Genomic DNA, 21,268 nt, shown 5'->3' on the forward strand with positions numbered 1-21,268 from the left:
GATGGTGGAAACAAACTGTCTTTCTGAAGTTTTATTATAAGCCTTTTGCAAAAGGGGGTCCAGTCACAGAGGTTCAAGAGACTGAGTTTTCGGCAGACTGAACTAAAGAATGAAGATAGACAAAGTACTTTATAGTAAATCATCAGACAAGGAGGAAGAAAGCGAGATATACAGTAGCTGTCTGGAAAACATCGAAGAGAACAGGAAATCTGTTAGGTCGGTATGAGGACAGGTTAGCCCTCTAGAGCCCTGCACGGGCTGCCTAACATTTAGGCTCTAGCCCGACCCGTGCCCAACACAATCAAGCCCTACCCGACCCGAGCCCCAATTGTTTATTTAGAAATCAGGCCCTACCCGGTTCTACCCGACCAAATAGATGTATTTAAAATACGTATTTAAAATACTTTTTTGTATTTTGTAATTTGTATTTGGCTGAACTGAGAAAAATAAGATGTAATTTGTATCAAAATACTTTCAGACCTTGTATTTTATGGATTTTAAATATATAAAATACATTTTTTATTCTATGTCCTTCCCAAATTGACACATTTTAAACATTGACAGGTTTAAACTGTGGGGGGGGGGGGGAGGGGGGAGCGCAATTTGAGATGTCACTTCTACTCCCCCTCTGATTGGCTTTTACCCTCAGAACAAACTCAACCACAAATCAGACGCAGAGTAGGGTGGGTCTTGAGTCAGACTTCACATCACTTCTTCATCTAAACTGACGCCTCGTGTTGGTGGACATTCCCCCAGAGATAAAGCACTTATGTTCCAAAACAGGAGTCAGCCAGTTACTTCCTATTGTGTTTACACTTCCTGTGACAGTACAATACTAGTGACCAGGTAAAATAGACAGTGTTTTGAACAGGAAGTCATAACACAACTGGGTCAAGTGGGCGGGGCTACATAAGGTGAATATGTAAGGGTTAATGCACGACGAGGTGTCCATTATCACTTTTTAAGGGACGACGCGAGAAGCGTGAACCGGTCGAGGCGCCAGCCGAGGACCGGTTGCTTGCAAAGTCCCTTAAAAAGTGATAATGGACACCTCGAAGTGTATTAACCAGCTTATACCATGGTCACTTGCCAACAAAACAAGACCATTTATATTTTCATGTGTTTTGCAATCAAAATTGAGTTTTTATAACCTTGGAGATGATTTAAGAACCGCAGAGAAAATAGTCCCCTCGCTCAGACCGCAACATGGGACATGATGCTCACACGTGTTCAGAGGGCAGTTTTGTTACAGTTGGGATTCTGCCTCCATTTCGGCTCGCCCCCGCAGGGCGCAGCTCGCCCCCGCTCAGCTTGCAGAGGCACGCGCGTCACTTAATGGCTCAGAGCCGGCTTCTGTCAGGGGAGGGAAATCTCCGAAACGAAAATCAAAATTGTAAATAAGAGTTATTTTTGATCAACAGAGCACACAGGGGTGATTTAAATACTTACTTTGACCGACTCATTTTTTTTCTCAACTTACAAAAGTGCCATATTAACCCTTAACGGGGGTATAGAGCTCAAACTGCTCTCTTGATAACACTGTTGAAACTATGGCGCATTGATATGAATGGTGAACAGACCATTTGGCTGAACGACTTTACCAACTGTACATTATCACTTTTTAATGGACACTCTGCAGCCAATCAGAATCGAGTATTCACCCAGACCATGGTATAAGATTAAATATTGCATGCTAAAGCAAGCTTACTGAATGACACTAAAATACAACAGGACACATTTAAACTGCAAACGCAGTAGTGAATGTGAACGTTAGCGTGAGCAGAAGCAGGAAGTTGCAGACGGCTTGCGGCTTGTTTTGGATGGAAACATTGAAGCAACCACAACATGTTGATACTGAAAAACAACTAGAACTGAACTGAAACCGCAGCTGGCATGCACGTCACTCAGCAGCTCAATCTGACTGGTTTGTCTCTCCCTGCACAATAGGTGAGTGCAGGGAGACAAAAAAAATTGGGCCTTTTCAAACCAGATTTAGAGGAATATTAAGATAGGACCATATGACCATAACCATCAATGTTTGCTCCTTTTCGCACTCATTATTAGCAGGTAGAAGCAGTCAATTAAATTGTATTTGTTGGCAACCAGGGCCGTAACCAGGGTTCCGAAATAGGGGAGGTCCAGCAAGGGGAGGCGGATTCGGTGGCGCCCGTAAGTGCGCCGGCGAAAAAAATTTGAGTTTTTTTTTTTCCCTTTTTTAGCCATATTTAGAGTAATATATCATTTTAAATCAACATTAGGATTATACTGTTGTGATGTCATTATTCAGTATATTCTCTTTCATGTCACCACCTGCTCAGCTCTCCTGTCAACATAATTGTAACTAACAAACACAAACTGTTTTAGCCAAATTCATATCAAAATGACACCTACAAACACAGGTACACAACCCAAGCCGTACACAACACACAAAGTCATCATCGATAATAAAAAAACATACAGAGGGACATTTATTTATTCCTGATAGGAACGATTGAAAAATAAAATATATTATGTTGTTTTTAACTTTACACCACCTCTTTTTGTTACTTATTGGGTCATGAAACTGAAACCATGCATATAGCCACCTGCATACCTGACTTCGGGAGCTTGGCAATTGGCATCATGCATGATTAGTAGGGCTGTGGCGATTCACTTATCTCCCGATTCGATACTATCACGATTCTTGGGTGCCGATTCGATTTATATTGCGATTCTTAAGTATTGCGATTCTACGATTATTGCGATTCGATATTACGATTTATTGCGATTTTTGTTTATTTTTTTCTTTTATTTTTTCAGTTTGTTTGCTTTTTTACACTAGATTAGAACATGGGAAAAGTTGAATCATACACTAGAGACTGTATATTATATATCATGAGTAGGGCTGGGCGATATAGTTAAAAACAGGGGCGGACTGGGATCATAATTCAGGCCGGGCATTAGATACCAAGCAGGCCAGGCCGATATGGGCCAATGCGCGTGAAATTTGGGCCGTTTGAAGCCAGATTTGGGCCGTTTGAAGTCCAATTTTACAATGAGATGCACCCACTTTAACCCTGAAGTGTAATTATTACTTCAGACTAACTAATAAACTAATAAAACCACTAGTAAACCAGTAGGCGGCGCCTGGCCTGCTGTTCAGTGAGTGGCCTGACTGCAAGCACCCAAAAAAAAAAAATATATATATAGGCCTATATATATATATATATATTTTTTTTTTTTTTTTTTTGCGATTATCGATTCTGGAATAAAAGATCGATCCAAAAAATCGTGACATTAAAAATCGCGATACTTAGGTGAATCGATTTTTTCCCCCACCCCTAATGATTAGCCAGTAGCATCCCAACGTGTCACACAGGTAACATTACTTAAGAGACAGACTAGACACTTACTTTCTTGGTTGTTGCTAAAAAATCTGTCAGTGTCACTCACTGTCTGTCGTTCACTCGCTCACTGTCTCGCAGCTCGCTCACCTTCAATTATCTCACCAGGCAGACAGACAGTCATCACTCACCACCATGCTGCTGCTCTCTCGGAATCAAGTTACCGCGGACGCGGCGTCAGATGACTTCCTGCCTGACCTGCCTTTCATTTAAAAATAAAAGCGATCACGTGTTTTTCATGCTTTTCCATGCAGATTGTTTTATTTTTTTACAATCTTCGTTCTCAGGACACTCTACAATTTTCTGTTCCCAAAGTCCGAACTGAATTGGGGAAGAAAGCTTTTAGGTTCTCTGCACCCACCGCATGGAACAGTCTGCAGTCTGATCTTAAACTTAATAGCTTAGTAACCTTAAATGGTTTTAAGGCTATGGTAAAATCTCTTGAGAACAGGCTGTCTGTATGCAAATGTTTTATTTGATCATTTTAATGTTTTTCAATTGTATGTGTTTATGTGTTTGTTTGTTGTAACTTTGTGTTGCTGCTGTTTCTTGGCCAGGTCTCTCTTGTAAAAGAGATATTTGATCTCAATGGGACAAACCTGGTTAAATAAAGGCTAAAAAAAAAAGAAAAATAAAAAAAACAACAAAAAATAAATAAATAAAAAAAATCTCTGAAATATTAGGGGAGGTCCGGACCTCCCCGTGCTCATAGCTAGTTACGGCCATGTTGGCAACATGTAAAAACCCCTTTGGTATCTCAAAAAAGTCTCACCTACTTTTTCCAATGAGTGTTCTAGTTGGGAAAGAACGCAAGTTTGGTTGGCATGCAGGTTCATCTACTGCAGAGAGATCTGTAGCATTCTCAGTGTCCTCTGACTGCTGCTGCACAAACCATCAGTGTGTTTTTGGCTGCGTCCCCCCGCTGTTATTAACGTCATTGTTTCGGCTGCATCATCTTCATCATCGTCTGTCTCTCCACTGTCCACCACCAAGCATTCACACCCAAAGCGATTTTTTCAGTCAGAACGCTATGAAAATCATGTTGAGAGCGCTTCCATTGATTGTGCACAAAACACAGCACACGGAGTGCTTTTTTGTGCTCCGTTTTTCCCCTGTAGTCGCGTGCAGTACAGATCAGAACACAACGACCACATGGACGGTGACCAGCTAGTTTTGTCTGTTTGATGTTGTTCACTGTCCACATGAAAGCCAGATTATTGCTAATTCTGGCAGCAACAGAGGTTGAAAATCCCTCGGGAGGAGAAAAGGTAGGCTACAGTAGGAAGAGTGAAAAAGACGATCAGGGCGATTTTCCTCAATGTTCAACTTTTTCAGCTTAAAAAGTAAACGCCCACTGCGCTCCTCCAAAAACAACAGATGCCACCAGCGCTGAAACACCAGGTGCGTTCATTAAAAGAGGAGCACGTCTAGCGCGTCCTTACATAGAGAATGAATTGCAGAAAGACGTTGGCAGCTCCAAAAACGCTATTGGTCTGAATGGCCGACAGGCTGTGCATGACAGCTGATGTCATGCACAACTTACTTTTTCGCCCTTTCTGTTTGGGTGTGCCCAGGGGCGGACTGGTATCCTAATTCAGGCCGGGCATTAGATACCAAGCAGGCCAGGCCAATACGGGCGGACGTGCGTGCCGGCGTCCGAAGGGCGGCAGCGAAAAATTTGGGCCGTTTGAAGCCAGATTTGGGCCGTTTGAAGCCAGATTTGGGCCGTTTGAAGCCCAATTTGGGTCGTTTGTAGCCAGATTTGGGCCGTTTGAAGCCCAATTTGGGCCGTTTGAAGCCCAATTTGGGCCGAGTCCAATTTTACAATGAGATGCACCCACTTTAACCCTGAATAAAGTAATAAAACCACTAGTAAACCAGTAGGCGGCGCCTGGCCTCCTGTTCAGTGAGTGGCCTGACTGCGAGCACCAAATTTTTTTTTCAGGCCAGGCCAGGCCAGGCCACCGGGCGTTTGCCCGACGTGCCCGATTATGCAGTCCGTGTGCCAGTTGCCTGTGTGGGTGGCATTTGCACACCCAGGCGCACCCGTAGCTACGCGCATGCTCCCAACTAGAGTATCTAATGTAAAATTCAGGCCGATATACTTTTGTGTCTAGCATGATTGGGACCTGCATTTGAGGCGCACGTAGGTCACACACACACACACACACACACACACACACACACACACACACACACACACACACACACACACACACACACACACACACACACACACACACACACACACACACGGAGACTTGAGACTCATCCTCAAAGATTTGAGACTTGACGTTTGGGACTCGTGAACAATATTTGTGTGTGTGTGTGTGTGTGTGTGTGTGTGTGTGTGTGTGTGTGTGTGTGTGCGTGCATTAACATTAAGGAAATGTCTGCCATTAATATTTTTGTATTATTATTATTTCTGATCCCCCCATTGTCTCCCAAATTGTACTTGGCCAATTTCCCCCTGCTGCCCCATCGCTGCTCCACCCTCTGCAGATCTGGGGAGAGCCGTAGAGTAGCACCATGCTTCCTCCGACACATGTTGCGCTGCTGGTAAATGCATTTCCTCAGGTTAAATAAAAAAAGTACCTACCTACCTACCTACCTACCTACATCTGAATGAGAATGGGTTCTATGGATACCCACGAATCAAGTCTCCCCTTTACAGATAAGGCAGCATTTTTCAAAGCGTTGGCAGGTATCCATGTACATACATAAATAAATAAAAATCACTTTTGTAATTAAGCCACAGCTTTGAAAAATTTGGCCTAACTTGGGAGTGTTATTTTGCTCCCTGGCGGACAAGCTAGCATGACGTGTGTGGGATGCCTTGGGTGTTCTAGTTTCATATGATACCAGGCTCTTCACTCTAGCTTTACAAATGACGCTACAGCCTATGAAAGACAGTCGTGTCAGATGCCAGCGCCCTCAGGAGGCACGTGGGGTGGCCAGTCAGTTTTCACTAGACACACTTGAATGACACAGCATGTATTAAGGTAGTTGTTAGTATTTTGTGTGACGTCATCTAAAGTGAGGACTATCTATGCCTCACAGAGCATTTATAAATTAGATCGATACAATTGTTAAAGATTAGCTTATTAATCAGGAATAAAGCATTTATAACTGTTTATGAATGACTTACTAATACTTAGTAATGTATGAACAGTGCTTTATAAATGATGCATTAAGTAGTTATGAATGCTTAACTAATGCTTAATAGTGTGCAGTTATTATAAAGTGTTACTTTGAATGACCTCAACTGTATATTTGAGTGGCGAGGGCTGTGTTAAATCAGCTTTCCTAAGAGAAGTAGAGATATAAATATACCATCTGAAGTTCACACACCTAGGTCTCAGTGTTTCTCACTGTGTGCTTCAAACCAGAGGTGCAAGAGAGGGGCCCCACCAATGATTTACATCACAACAAAACCGTAGTTGCAGCGGTATGAACAGACCCGTCTTGTCTCGACTCCACTCCAGCCATTTTTAAGGTAGCCAGAGTTGCAGAACATTACAAGCAGCAACCAGTTTCAACTCGTTCTGTTCACTTCAGGGGCGGTTTTAGCATCAGAGCTGAACCCCTAGGGGGGTCCGGGGGCATGCCCCCCCGGAAGAAAATTTTGTACAGTTTCAAGTAAAAATGGATCAAACTGGCGCCCTTTGAGATCAAAATGAAGAGACTAGATATATGAAGAACTACACACATCAATATCTTCTTTACCGTTCTGTGGTTTTACAGCGATGAAAAAATAATTGTTTCCCTATACCATATATATTCTGCATACAGGTTACTATATGGTAGAATTATGCTTGCATACATAATACCAAAATCACTTCAGGAGAGTTTCAAGTAAAGTAACATTTTGCTTTGTAGGCAAAACAAAAGTAAAATTAAATCAAAAGGGAACTTCCTAACTTATTGGCTGGAATAATATTCCGACAAGATAATAATATACTGTAAGCACTAAAGCAGGAGTTTGCAGTCAACTATTTGAAATTAATATGTGGCAGTATTTGTGGGGGTCAAAATCTATATAGGGTGTACCACCACAAATAGATCAGTGTATGGGAAACACTGACTATTAAATTGTGTGACTAGAAAGACACCAATAAATCTGAGAAAATGTACTTTAATTTTGAACAACAGCACTACAACGGTGGCATTACAAATGGTATTATGAAATTATTGTGGGGAAAAACAAGAATGCCACTTTTTTTCATGAACTTTAAGCAGAAAATTAAAAAATAGTTTTAAAGCAAAAATAAATAATAAATAAAGATCATTTTAACACGTTCACTGCCGTGGACGAGTCAACTCGTCAAAAAAAAAAAAAAATTGATGGTGGGACGTGGATCAAAGCCCCCTACGTCTCCTATACAAATATGGGAGCCACCGAACGTGTACAACCCATTCCACCGACCCACTAAGTGGCGACAGTGCTCTCCAGACTAGAAAAAGCCGAGCCAAAACTGCAGGGGAAAGCGTGAGGAAGCCATTCTCATACTGTAGAATGGTTTGGCGAAAACGCTTTCGCGCTGGGGCACAACGGTGGCGCACAACGGTGGGGGGTTCCAAAAATAGACTGGGTGCAACACACTTACGCAGCATAAAGCCCAGAATCGCAAAAGCTTCATCAGCTCTCAACCGAAACCCCAAGAAACGAGCGAGCCCCATCCATGCAGACTCGCCCGACGAGCGGCCGCCACAGACAGGGAGGGTACAGCACAGGCAGCAGAAACTCGCTTGTGACACACCCGCTGCAGCCAGAGGGAGGAGGAGAACACACACGGAGGGAGGAGTTTGAAGGAGAGGGGGGTGAGGGTGCTGCTATGGAGGAAATTACTGTTCAGAACTATTGTTTAGATGTCTGACGTCTTACTGATGCCAAAAATAAATGGTTAAAGTGACTGTTCTATCGAATTTCACAAAAAGGCATTTATCTCAGCTTAAATTTTCAGACGCTGAAACCATGCTGTATTCAACTGCTAATGCCTACATAACTACTAACTCTACAAACTAACTCTTTTAGACAGAGAAAGCACACATTCTATTAGTTATTTTGAGATATTTTGTGTTCACCAACTCCTAGCAGAAAATAATCCTCGGCTCTTGAAAGATGAGCCAGAATCCTCAAAAAAACGCCTTGGCAGAAGCTACCTACAGTAAAAAAAAAAACTGTTGGCAGTGAATGTGTTAACAGAAACTGCTACTAATGACCACCATGGATTTGGAGAGAAAAAAAAAAAAAAACATTTTTTTTTTTTTTTTTTTTTGGGTGGGCTGAGACTATTTTTGGGTGGGCTAAAGCCCACCCAAAAAAGGCCTAGAACCGCCCCTGGTTCACTTCCTCATTCTCAGTCCATCAGATCTGTGAAATTCATCATCAGACAAGTGAAAGTAAAGTGTGCAGATCAGATCAACACATCTCCGAATGGAACACGGGAGGACTGTGATCATACCTAATCAGGTAAATGACTCTAAATCAGATTAGAACTTTACTGAGAGAAAATATATCAGCTTGTTTCTAAGGGAAAACAGTCCAGACTGCAGGAACCATGGTTCTCTGTTCTCCAGATTTCATAGAATCAGAATCAGAATCAGCTTTATTGACCAAGTAGGATGTAAGCCTACACGTACAAGGAATTGGACTCCGGTCAGCTTTGCTTTCAAAGTGCACACATAGCCTACAGAATAAAAAGAAGAAAGAAATGTAGCCTACCGGTAGGCTATGCACAAGTCGTAAGCAGGCAAGGCAAGAACCTACATTTAGAGACAATAGCAAAAAAAATAATAATAATAAACTAAACAAAAAAAACACACACACACACACACACACACACACACACACACACGCACGCACACACACACACACACACACACACACACACAAACAGTAGCTATACAGTAGGTGTGGTGTAAAGTGTCTATTTTCATATGAAGGAATGTAGATTTACAGTAACTACTATACAATACGAGGGATCAGCCGAGCAGCGTTTTGGTAAACAAACCGCTTCACTGGGTGGAAACGGCAATGGAACCCTATGGAGCACAAGTGGCGCGAGACTCTAGCCAGTTAACTCTGTTTACATTTTAAAAACTGCGACAGTTCACACAACTTTAACACGACATGCATATATTATACATCAAACTCTTGAGCTACTTCTGCCCTCACTCAGGATGTCAAAATATAAGCGATTGTGATGTATAGTTTTTGAGATATTAACGTTTGTTTGGCACAACTCATACTATTAACTGCCGCGGGGTTCCGCATTTGTGGGTGGCAAGTGACGTCACGCTGATTTGTCCTATACTGTACAGTATGTGTGGTATAAACTGCCTACTGGTATTTTAAATATGCAGGAACGTACATGTAGCCTACAGTAAGTGTGTAAATGCGCCACATAGAATTGTAAACAAAGGCTTATATGTAGCCTATGTGTTTCCAGATATTGCACGGTTGAATGACGTGACGAAACATGGCTAGGTCGGCTTACAAGCCAGTTCATATTGATGACATAAACATGTTTTCATATTTTTTTTAAATGGGCGTTCAATAATAGTAGTCATTGCACATGGACTGGAGTACACGTACCCAGCAAACATATCTAGATCGTGACGTTGCCAGACTGTCGAATTTCTGTCGGTCATCTACCAGAAGGTAATGGCGGTGGCCGGCCACAATGTGATGTTGTCTCCACGTTCCCTCAGAGCATTGTTTCTACTGTCCCTTGCAAAATAAGAAATATTTATCTTATATAGGGATGGGACTCGTTAATCTTTATTGATATTGATACCATTTTCGAGTCTGCTTAACGAACCGGGTCCTTATCGGGTCCACTACTTTTCTTTTGTATTATTTGTTGGAAAGACATGACGACAATTTTTTTTTTTACAGAACTGTTTTTTTATTGCTTAACTGTGAGTGACTGTTTTATTTCTGAACAGAAGGATTAGCCTCGCCTCCAATAAACAAAAACTGCTGATGCCGTTGCTGTGCATTTATTTGAAAAGGAATAGGGCCCACATGACATGCAAGTAGTAAAATAATATCAGCAGCACAGACATCAGCACTCAGCAACACTTTTTTCAACAATAAAGAAAATAAATGTTATTCACATACCGAGTAACCGTTATCCTTACACCACTATGATTTGTTTCTGGACTTTTCAAGATGTGCTCTGTACTGATACTGAACCAGTGGAAACAACTATTATGAAATGAATGGTTGTATTTTAATTTAAATATTTGCTTTGATTTTTTATAGCCTATAACAAGCTGTTAGGAGTTAAACAGGTCATAATTCCCTCTCTCAATTTTATATTGCTGTGAAAACACATTATTGTGCACTGCAAACTATTTGGGCTTTTTTTTTTTATGGAATCCACCTTATTTTTGAATGCCCCACTGTAAAAAATAATTGTGGGTACAAGGTCCGGTTTAACGTGACTTATTGTTGCAGCTTGCCATTTCCTTTGTTATACTCGGCTGCAGACCTAATGCTGCAGACCCGAATTATAAACCGGAAACTGGAGCACGTTATAAAAGTTATAAATATAGTTACCTTATAAACAACTAACCAACGCTGGGGGTCCACAGTGTTACTAGAAATGGTTAAAAGGTAAATCAATTTGGTCATTCAGTGGCGTTTTACTGCCATGTAAAGTAACTAACGCTAGCCGTTAACATTAGCCACACTAGCCGACTACCCACAATGCATTACGTTATCCCAGCACTCGAACGACATGGCTGTAGAGCAGAATGGCTCTGCTGTAAAATCCTCATACGTTTTTTTTGGTCAAGTTAAAATAGTCTATTACACTGGAAGAAGCACCCATCAGGCAGATCAGGCATCATGGCCGCCAAAAATAAGGTGGATACACATTGAATATCCACACTAGTCTAGCCTCTATACCTAATATATACAATGAATGCTCTATACCCACGGTCACTTATTAGGCTACATTGCCACCTGCCCTCCTAATATGGTCGGACAACGGTACATGTCATGACGTATCACAGAGCAGGACGCATGGCACAAGGAACTTTCATCACTGCCTGGGACCGCATATTTTGGGATTATTTTATCAAGTGGATTATGTCAACGAACGGGACTTGACAATGCATACCTTGGGTGGCATTTGGCTTCAGGTTTGTCTTTCACTTTGGTGAAGGGTATCCAAGCTTTTGATCATTTAACGCGTTCAGCATCCTGTGGCTTCCTCCTGTGTCGACTGGTCTGTCAAGTTCACAATTGCAACCAAATTAAATGAATGATCAAATGAGCAGTGAACAGGGGGCGTGTCGCATCACGCATGATGCACGTGATTCAAGCCTTAATCGAATTAAAAGTGTTATTTAGACAGTCACTCACTACACGGCCCGGCAGCACACAGGCTTGAGTCAGTGACAGCCTCAGGGCACTTGACAGTGAATTCAGCGCACAGATCCGAGAGGGGAAAGACTGGCGGGGGGGAATTAATGGACCAACAGCCGCTACTCGATAACAGTATCGATAAGGTCGGACCTTATTGATTTTCGGGTTTCGGGTTATCGATACCCGGGTCCTTAAGGACACCACATGTAGGTGTCTTTTGTGTTTTAGCTGAATAAAACGACATTTGATTGACAATTTATTTGGTGGTGTGATCAGATAGTCACAGTGTGACGTGTACTCCACGTACAATGACTACTATTATTGAACGCCCATTTTCTTTAAAATATGAAAACATGTTTATGTCATATAGTATACTATAGTTTTAAGGAGAGAAAAAAATGCCGGTTGTCATGACAATGGAGCCAACGATGGGGTTAAAATTGAATCCAGATGAAGTCTTGAAGATGGTCGCAACGTTCATGCAACAATGGCAAATCGCCCGTCGCTGGAAGTATAAACACTTGTCGTTATCACCGACGATGGAATGTGATCATGGTTGGTCAAAACGACCATAAATCGCTGGACTCTAAACTGCCCTTAAGGGCAATTAATCTGCCCTAATTAAAAAATCTGGCTCTGTCAGGTCACCCGCACGGGTGCACTTTACACTCCCTGAAGGGTGGTGGGGGTTTCCACACCCCCGATTTCCTACACCCTCTCCCAGATCATAGTTCCAACGTCCCTGAGTGTAACCATTGAAAATGTCTGTGGTGCAACTGTGGTGCTGATCCGAATGTCCCGCTATCCTCTACTGAGTAGCAAACAATCCAGTCCCACTAATGTTTATGTGATGTGTCGTTGCAGGACAGAGAACATGGCCTCAGTCGGCATCTACCTGTTGTTTCTGGCTGTCCCCTGCATCAACGCTGTTAATGTTTTCGGTAAGTTTTGCCAATCTGCAGATCAGAATCTAGCAGCGCAGGCTGCGGCATGCTGCTATGCCACTGATAAAAGTGTGACCTGATGGAGGTTTTAACACGTTAACATGCGTTTTTAACACATGTTAATGCCAGGTGTAAATGGCCTCTAATTTCACCTTTCATGACAGTTGTACAGGGGGTGAATCTTTACATAACTCACCCTTTTAGAGTAAAATAGACGATTAAAAAAAGCCTATCAAGCCGATCATAGACCAATAGCAGGCGGGAAACCCATGGTCTCGTGCCGTCTCAAGCGAGCTGCACAAGAACCAAGATGGCAGCAGCCAAAACGGCAAACTACCGGCTTCAAAACGGGAGTCCACAACTAACATGACGTCCATCTCTTTTAAACTTCTCTACATCTGATCTGTACTGATATGCTTTTACTAGGAAGAAAGTAATTATGTCAACCCTTATTCTGCTTTCTTTTTTTTAAGATGAGGACGACTGGATTGATAATGATTATGATGCATCATCACACACATCCAGAATTGTGGGTCCTGCGGTGGTCTTTGCCATCGGCTCGTTGCTCTTCATCGTGGGACTCCTCCTTAAATGGTGCCGTCAACGCAAGTATGGAAGGCATTTCACAACATGCTGTCTGTATTTTTTTTTATCGTTTATTTGATAGGGACAATGCATGTTTACATAGTAACATTTCACTCATTTCAAACAAGTTAAAGTAACTGACACTGTCGACCACAAGATAAACACCCGCAACCAGGAAGTATGTCACGGAAATAGCTAACGATGAGGAAAATGGACCGGACTCAGTCCATTGACGAGTCTACACATAAACTATATAATTCACAAAGAAAAGAAGAAAAACAAACGACACAGTCGTAACACCCCCCAACCCAGAAAAAAGTTCCCCCCTCAAAAATAAGAAGAGGACAATTTCAAAAGTACTTTTAAGTATGTGAAAAACATATTCACAATATCTTTTACCTTTAACTATATCTGTGCCCGTTAATGCAGCATCAAATTACTTTAAAGGTTGTACTTTTTTTTTTTATTCAAGGAGGCATCTCAATGCGCGAAAGGGCGTCCGCAAAAACATTGTCTGTGCCCTTTTTGTGTCGGATCTCGAGGTTGTAATCCTGTAGGAGTAACGACCACCCCATCAACCTCCGATTTGCGTTCCTCATCTGATTCACAAACACAAGTGGATTATGATCAGTGTACTGTACACCATTACAGGCAAATATGTGGAACCAATATACACTTCAAAAAAACTGTAAGGAGAGAAGCAACGCAAGAGCTTCTTTCTCAATCGTACAGTAATAAAAAAAAAACTCACCATGTTGATATGACAAACACGAGATCTTTTTCCACGATCAGGTGTACTTACCACATAATCTGTTTCACTCAGGCATTTCTCAATGACATACGAACCACCAAATTTCGCCTGCAAAGAAGAAGTTGCCAGAGGAAGGAAAACAAGCACTTTATCACCTACAGCAAAACTCTCATTTAACTGCTTTTTTATCATCATTTTCCTTCATCTTGGCCTGTGAATCTGCCAATGCACCACGGGCTAACTCACAAGCAGAGTGCAAACATCTCTGAACTTGCACACATAATCTAACACATTTGTGGCAACACTGGCAGTTTCTGACAGGAACTTCTCCCTTAACAGACGAAGCGGACCGCGTACCGTATGTCTGAACACAAGGTCCGCTGGGCTAAAGCCAGTAGACTCTTGTACACTTTCTCTAGCAGCCAAGAGAAGAAACGGCAAACCTTCATCCCAATCTCGGCCAGTCTCTAGACAGTACTTTTTTTATCATAGACTTTAACGTCTGATGAAATCTCTCCAGAGCACCTTGTGACTGAGGATGATAAGCACTAGAATTATGATGTTTTATAGAAAGTGTCTGTAGAACCTGAGCGAAACATTTAGACATGAAATTCGTACCCTGATCAGTTTGCACCGATTTAGGCAAACCAAAAGTAGAAAAAAAACTCACCATAGCTTTGACAACACCTTTTACCTTCAGATTGCGCAATGGCTCTGCTTCTGGGTAACGAGTTGCCGCACACATCAAAGTCAAGAGATACTCACAGCCCGATTTTGTTCTTGGAAGTGGACCCACACAATCAAGAATTATGTGCTCAAACGCGCCGGAATAGGGCGTAATGGAGCAGGTGGAATCGTTTGATTTGGCTTGCCACAAAGCTGGCACACATGACATGATTTACAAAAACGCGGTACATCCGACTTTAAACCAGGCCAGAAAAAATACTGCAAAATATGATGGTATGTTTTCCTGCCACCTAGATGTCCAGCATCACCATCATGAGCCAAATTGAGCATCTGAGGTCTATACACCTGGGGAACAACTACCTGTTGTACCCCACCGCAGTCCACACGTGAAGAACCAACCGACGGCTGCCAATTACGCACCAAAACTCCATCCTGAACACTGTATGTACATACTCACAGTATCCGAGTTGCGCGCTCCCGCCGCTGTCATACAAGTGGACAGGCTTGGGTCAATCTGCTGTGCTTGCACAAACATATTGCGATCCACCTCCAAACTCAAACTCGCTGCTGCAGTAGACAAAAAATCAAGTTTATTTTCAGGCTTTACTTTAATCATGTCAGATTTAACGGTAACACTTTACAATAACGTACATACTTAGTATCTGACTCTACAGACCTATAGTATGGCTCTACCAAATAACAGGCTGGTTAGCTCAGATGGTAGAGAACCAGACTTACAAGCTTGGGGTTCAGGGTTTGAATCTCACATGGAGGGAGTGTTTATTTGATAAGGATATCTTTCACTTTATGTTAGGGTGCGAAAAGAGTAACAAATGGACAGGTAATGATTCAGTACTCATAAACTACAGAGTGTGATGCACCACTTTACAATAGGGTACACGAAAAGAGTAACTAATGGACAGGTAATAATTAAGTAATGATTCAGTATTCATAAACTACTGAGTATGATGCACCACTTTACAATAGGGTACACAAAAAGACTAACTAATAGACAGATAATAATTAAGTAATGATTCAGTATTCATAAACTACTGAGTATGATGCACCACTTTACAATAGGGTACACAAAAAGAGTAACTAATGGACAGGTAATAATTAAGTAATTAAGTAATGAATAACTAACAATTAACTATATACTCCCAAACTGACCATTGACTAACCATTAACTAATGAGTAATTACTCTACTAAGGAACTAACAACTAATCATGAACTAATGATTAACTACTATACTCACAATGTATGATTAACTAATGATTAACTAATACATTCACGCACTGACATTTTGGAATCATTAAGTAATGATTAACTACTCTATTCACGAGCTGAAATTTAGTAATCATTAGGTAATGATTAACTACTCTACTCAGGAAATTAGATACTAATCATTAACTAATGACTACCTACTCATTAACTATGATTAACTAGTTATTGACTAATGCCAAATTTTTCATTAGCTAGGCCTACTCATTAACTGGCTATTAGTTAATGGTTAGTTTACTAGTAACTACTATAGTATTTGTGTACGTTATTGTAAAGTGTTACCGATTTAACATCTGTTTCCTCATAAATCATAAATGAGTCAGATAAATCTAACACTTCGTCAAATTAACACGCCTGTGCGTGTAATCAGCACAATCAGCACACTTTTTCACCAGCCAAATCGTTATATCATCATAATACCATCCATTGGCAATCATGAACACAAAGCCACCTTAACCGGCCCCGTAACGAGCGGTGATCGCAAAAAAACTGTGTGTAAAGGTGCACGGAACTCTGTTAACGCTACACCCCACAACAATGCATCAGAACCACATGACGATTTTTCGGAAAACGTCAAGACCCCCTCCAGTATAAGCGACTGGAAAGCTCCGGTGTCCCGAAAAATAGTTACTGGTACCTGCTCTGTGTCCTTACCTGACAGCGAGACTGAGCCCTTGGAAACGAAGGGACGGTAGCTAAGCGCCACCTCATCACCGTCAGTCTCCCTGTCTGAAGACAGAGAAGGCACTACCTGCGTAAACACCACAGGTTTGGTAACAACGATGTCTTTTTTCGTACACTCCGCAATAAAATGTCCCACTTCGTTACAACCATGGCAACGGCTCCCGTCCACTGTAACTCGAGCGTGGCGACCCCGAAACAAACGACTGTTTTTTCTGACCATTACCATTCGCCCCTGAGGACGAAAAACCACTACGCCCCACGGACGCATTACCATTACCATTCACAAACGCGTTCTCGGCGCGCTCCCGTCGCCCGAAGTCTCCGCGTTCATGCCGCACATTTATAAAGCTCGCCCGGTGTGTCAACACACTTGCCTCGGAGACAGTATCAACTTTTCGCTCATTCAAATAGCGAACAACCCTCTCAGAGATACAGTTTTTAACTTCCTCCAACAACAGCAGTTCTCGAAGTTGGGCAAAATCTATGACCTTACACGCAGCACTCCATTTATCAAACAACATTGTTTTTTCACGCATAAACTCCACATAAGATTGGTTGGCAGATTTTAACGTTGACCGAAATTTTTGTCTGTACGCTTCTGGAACTAGCTCATATGCACGCAACACAGCTGCTTTCATATGATCATAGTCCAGACTGTCACTTACTGATAAACTTGCGCAGACCTCCTGAGCTTTTCCCACTAATTTGCATTGCAAGAGCAGACCCCACTTCTCCTTTGGCCAATTCAAAGCTCCAGCAATGCGTGCAAAAGCACCAAAATAAGAGTCTGCTTCTGCCTCCCTAAATGGTGGGAGCAGAGCAATCTGTCGGCCGATGTCAAAAGAATCAGTGCGTGTGGTGCTCACCAGACCTGGCTGGCTGAGCGGATCTCCCGTCAGGTTGGTATACCTGCATGGGCGCGGCATGAACGGCTTTCTCTCTGGCTTCGATCTCGCGGATTCGGAGATGCGCAAGCTCAATTTCCTGCTTCATTTTCACCTCGTCCCGCAGAAGCTTAACGCGCTCAATTTCCAGAGCCACATTTGAATGCTCTCTGCTAACACCTGGCGCAGGCAAAGCAGAATCAGAGGCAGGGTAGGCTGAAATGCCCTCACCAGTGTAATCCAGCGAGTCATCCAGCTCCTCTCCCTCCCGATTTCGCTCCGCCCCGGCCTCTGGAGCAGTGATCACATTTTCAGCCACTAACCCCTTCACCAACACTTCAAGCACATGCAGTTGCCTTCTTTTTTCCAGCTCCAGGCACGACAATTTCATAATGTTGGGCGATAACCACAAGGTCTACTCTTGTGCACTCAACAAGAAATTCATAACAGGGTGACTGCACAAATGTATCTACCACGCTCATGATGAAAACAATACAGGTCAAAATAGGCTACAATCTGCCAAGCAACTTACCAACTGTTCACAGCTCACAGCTGCACTGAAACAAAAAAACAACAGATGAATTAGTCCCATACACAATCCTCCGACCAAACACTGGAATTATAAACTATATAATTCACAAAGAAAAGAAGAAAAACAAACGACACAGTCGTAACAGCGTCTTACAGCAATTCTCGGCTGGCGCCTCTTCCGACTTGGCCTGGCCTCCTGGCCTCCTCCTGGGTCCCCCCCGAATGGGCTTCCAAATGGGCTTGCAAATTGGATAGACAAACCCTGTTATAGGGCCTGCGCCACTGCGTGGACTGGCCGAAAAAATTTGGTTAAGATTAGGGTTAGGGTGTGAAAAAACTGCAGCTCAGGGTGTGCTCGGTCCTGTGGCTTAATGGGTAAAGTGTTTGCCTTCGAATTTGAGGATTGGGGTTCAGTGCCCAGTCAAACCACACGCATTTTTATAAAACATTACGGTTAGTTACATTATGTTTAGGCAAGTAGGCTACAACAAGTTGGTTAGGGTTAGGGTTTGGTTATGGTCTTGGTTAGATAAGATAACCCTAATCTTAACCACATCTTTTTTATCTGACTGACTGCAGACTTCACCTCTGTTCTCTGTAGAAACACTGGAGAAGTGAGTCAACGAGAGGAAACCTCCAAGAAGAAAAGGAGCCATGCAGATGGACTCAAGGGAGCGGGAAGGTGGGTGCTGAGGGTGCTGCAACACCCCCTGGTGGCAAGAGATGGTATTTTCGAAATTGTTGGATTTGGCTGTCTTGTGTTTATACCACCAACATAATGCATTAAAAAACAGTTTGTGCTTCCCAGCTCTAATCTTATTTCATACGCTCTCTCTTCAAAAGTGTTTGATTTTCATCATAATCTGGTTTTCCATAATAATAATAATAAGTTCAGTGTTTATGCCTGTGTTGCTGTCTGTTGTAGTGTAAAACGACTAAAGGGAGAGCAGGTGCTTACATGAAAGTGAGTGAGAAAAGGAGAAGATACTGAATAAGGGGACATTCAGACCAAAAGCGCTTTTGGAGCTGCCAGCGTCTTTCTGCAATTAATTCTCTATGTAAGGACGCGCTAAACATGTTCCTCTTTTAATGAACGCACCTGGCATTTAGCGCTGGTGGTGTCTGTTGTTTTTGGAGGAGCGCTGTAGGCGTTTTATAGCTGAAAAAAGTTGAACATTAGAGGAAAAGCGCCCTGCTCATCTTTTTCACTCCTCCTACCTTTTCTCCTCCCGCTGCTGCCAGATTTGGCAATAATCTGGCTTTCATGTTGACAGTGAACAACATCAAACAGACAAAACTAGCTGGCTACCGTCTGTGTGGTCGTTGTGTTCTGATCTGTACTGCACGCAACTACAGGGGAAAACAAACGGAGCACAAGAAAACGCTCCGTGCGCTGTGTTTTGTGCACAATGGAAGCGCTCTCAACATGATTTTCAAGCGTTCTGACTGAAAAAAACGTTTTTGGTGTGAATGTCCCCTAATGACATCACAACAGTATAATCCTAATGTTAATTTAAAATTAAATATTCTTCTAAATATGGATGAAAGTCCAAAAAACGTCAAATTTTCTTCGACGCTGCCCGCAACAATTTGGCGTTTTTTCCATTCCATTCCTTAAAATTTTACGTTTTTTCCATTCCATTCCTTACAGCACCCCCGACGTAATACTATTTGGACTCGATGACGAGGATGGAAGGTGAGTGAACTTTGTGTGTGTGTGTGTGCGCGTGTGTCTGTGTCTGTGTGTGTGTGTGTGTGTGTGTGTGTGTGCGCGTGCGTGCGTGCGTGCGTCCGTGTGTGTGTGTACAGGTACATTGTAGACATGCTTGCTGTGTTTCTGGTGTACAGTGTTCCTGCTGATGGCTTGGTTGAGGCTGCCTTGCTTGAGTATAATGAGGATTATGTGTGAATGCCTTCAGTAGGCCATCAACGCAGAGTGACCGCTCCAGAGACCCCCCTCCAACCTTCAGCGGTGAACCCAGACCCAGATCTTGGTGAAGGAAGATGATGGCTCAGATTCAGGGATTTAACAAGACACAAAGTGGCAGCAGAACTGACTGGAAGCTCATTGTCTTCTGTCTTCTGTCATTGTGGCTTTATTATGGATTTTTTGTATTTTTTGTATCGGTTGTTGGATTAAGCCTTCGTTAGATTCTTTTTAACTCAAAATCCAAGCAAAACCTTTGATTTGTAGAAGCAAAACATTTCAAAACAAGACTAGAGTGTTTCCAACTCAGTATTGCATTTTTGTTGTTGCTCAAAACCTTACCAGATAACCGTTTTATAAAAGCATTAAGCCCCAAGAGGCCATGGTGTACAGTGATCTTACAACAGCTAAGGGGGTTGAGATAAGGTAACTGTTTGTATTATAGAAGTGAGGATCAGGTCGAAATTTTTGTTGTTGTAAATGAGTGCTTTGCCTTTTTTGAATTTGTCAATTTAGAAAACAGTTCTCAGTATAAAAACAGTTCTCAGTATAATTATTTTATTGGCCAACATGTTACATTTATATTCAGAGGTCAATAGATTATGCTTTAGGTTTCTGACACACACACACACACACACACACATATACACACACACACACATATACACACACACACACACACACACACACACACACACACACACCACACACCACACTTGCTGGTCAATGTGATGATGAGGTTTTGGGGTTAATTTTGGAGGAATGTATCTCTTCATGTCTCTCCAGTTAAAACACCGTTTGCCAAATCTCTTCCCGTTGGTTTTAATTCACGAGACTTTTGTTTTCATTTCTGTATGTAAATTGTATATATGTATATATATCTGTATATGATCCATGACATCATATGATTAAGTGAAGCTATTTTTGATTAACAGAATTATTTTCATTTTAGTTGTTTTTGGCAGATCGCTTCATAAACAGCTGGATCTTTTTGGAACAATGTCTGTTTCACAAAGAAACACTTCTATTGAATAGATCCTTCTCACGGGGGCCATTTTGTACAGGTGCAAGCAAAGCACTAATGAGGGCTTCAAACTTCCATGATTGGAATTTGAAAACCCTCATTTGTGTTTTACTTGCACCTGTGTTTATTCTGCCTTTTCGACACAAAATGGCCACTGTGAAAAGGGTATATTGTGCTGAATATTTGCTTCCAGATTAAAATGTACC

General features: G+C 42.1%; 1 protein-coding gene across 1 annotated transcript; it reads left to right on the forward strand.

Moving 5' to 3' along the window:
• The first annotated feature begins 8,796 nt into the window (after nt 1–8,796).
• On the forward strand, nt 8,797–21,003 carry LOC310799280 (uncharacterized protein). Its single transcript, XM_083661874.1, has 6 exons — nt 8,797–8,856; nt 12,628–12,704; nt 13,181–13,316; nt 18,713–18,793; nt 19,763–19,807; nt 20,031–21,003. The coding sequence occupies exons 2-6, from the start codon at nt 12,638–12,640 to the stop codon at nt 20,107–20,109; spliced, it is 408 nt and encodes a 135-aa protein (XP_083518000.1). The 5' UTR covers nt 8,797–8,856; nt 12,628–12,637; the 3' UTR covers nt 20,110–21,003.
• Nucleotides 21,004–21,268: the final 265 nt, after the last annotated feature.

The sequence above is a fragment of the Poromitra crassiceps genome (assembly GCF_964638095.1).
Source record: "Poromitra crassiceps genome assembly, chromosome: 27".
Taxonomy (NCBI): domain Eukaryota; kingdom Metazoa; phylum Chordata; class Actinopteri; order Beryciformes; family Melamphaidae; genus Poromitra; species Poromitra crassiceps.

Excerpts from the sequence above, each read along its gene's own strand:
- LOC310799280 (XM_083661874.1), top strand. The coding sequence starts at position 12,638 with ATGGCCTCAGTCGGCATCTACCTGTTGTTTCTGGCTGTCCCCTGCATC. Across the intron at positions 18,794-19,762 it reads GGACTCAAGGGAGCGGGAAG|CACCCCCGACGTAATACTAT; the intron begins GTGGGTGCTGAG and ends CATTCCTTACAG. Across the intron at positions 19,808-20,030 it reads CTCGATGACGAGGATGGAAG|TAGGCCATCAACGCAGAGTG; the intron begins GTGAGTGAACTT and ends GAATGCCTTCAG.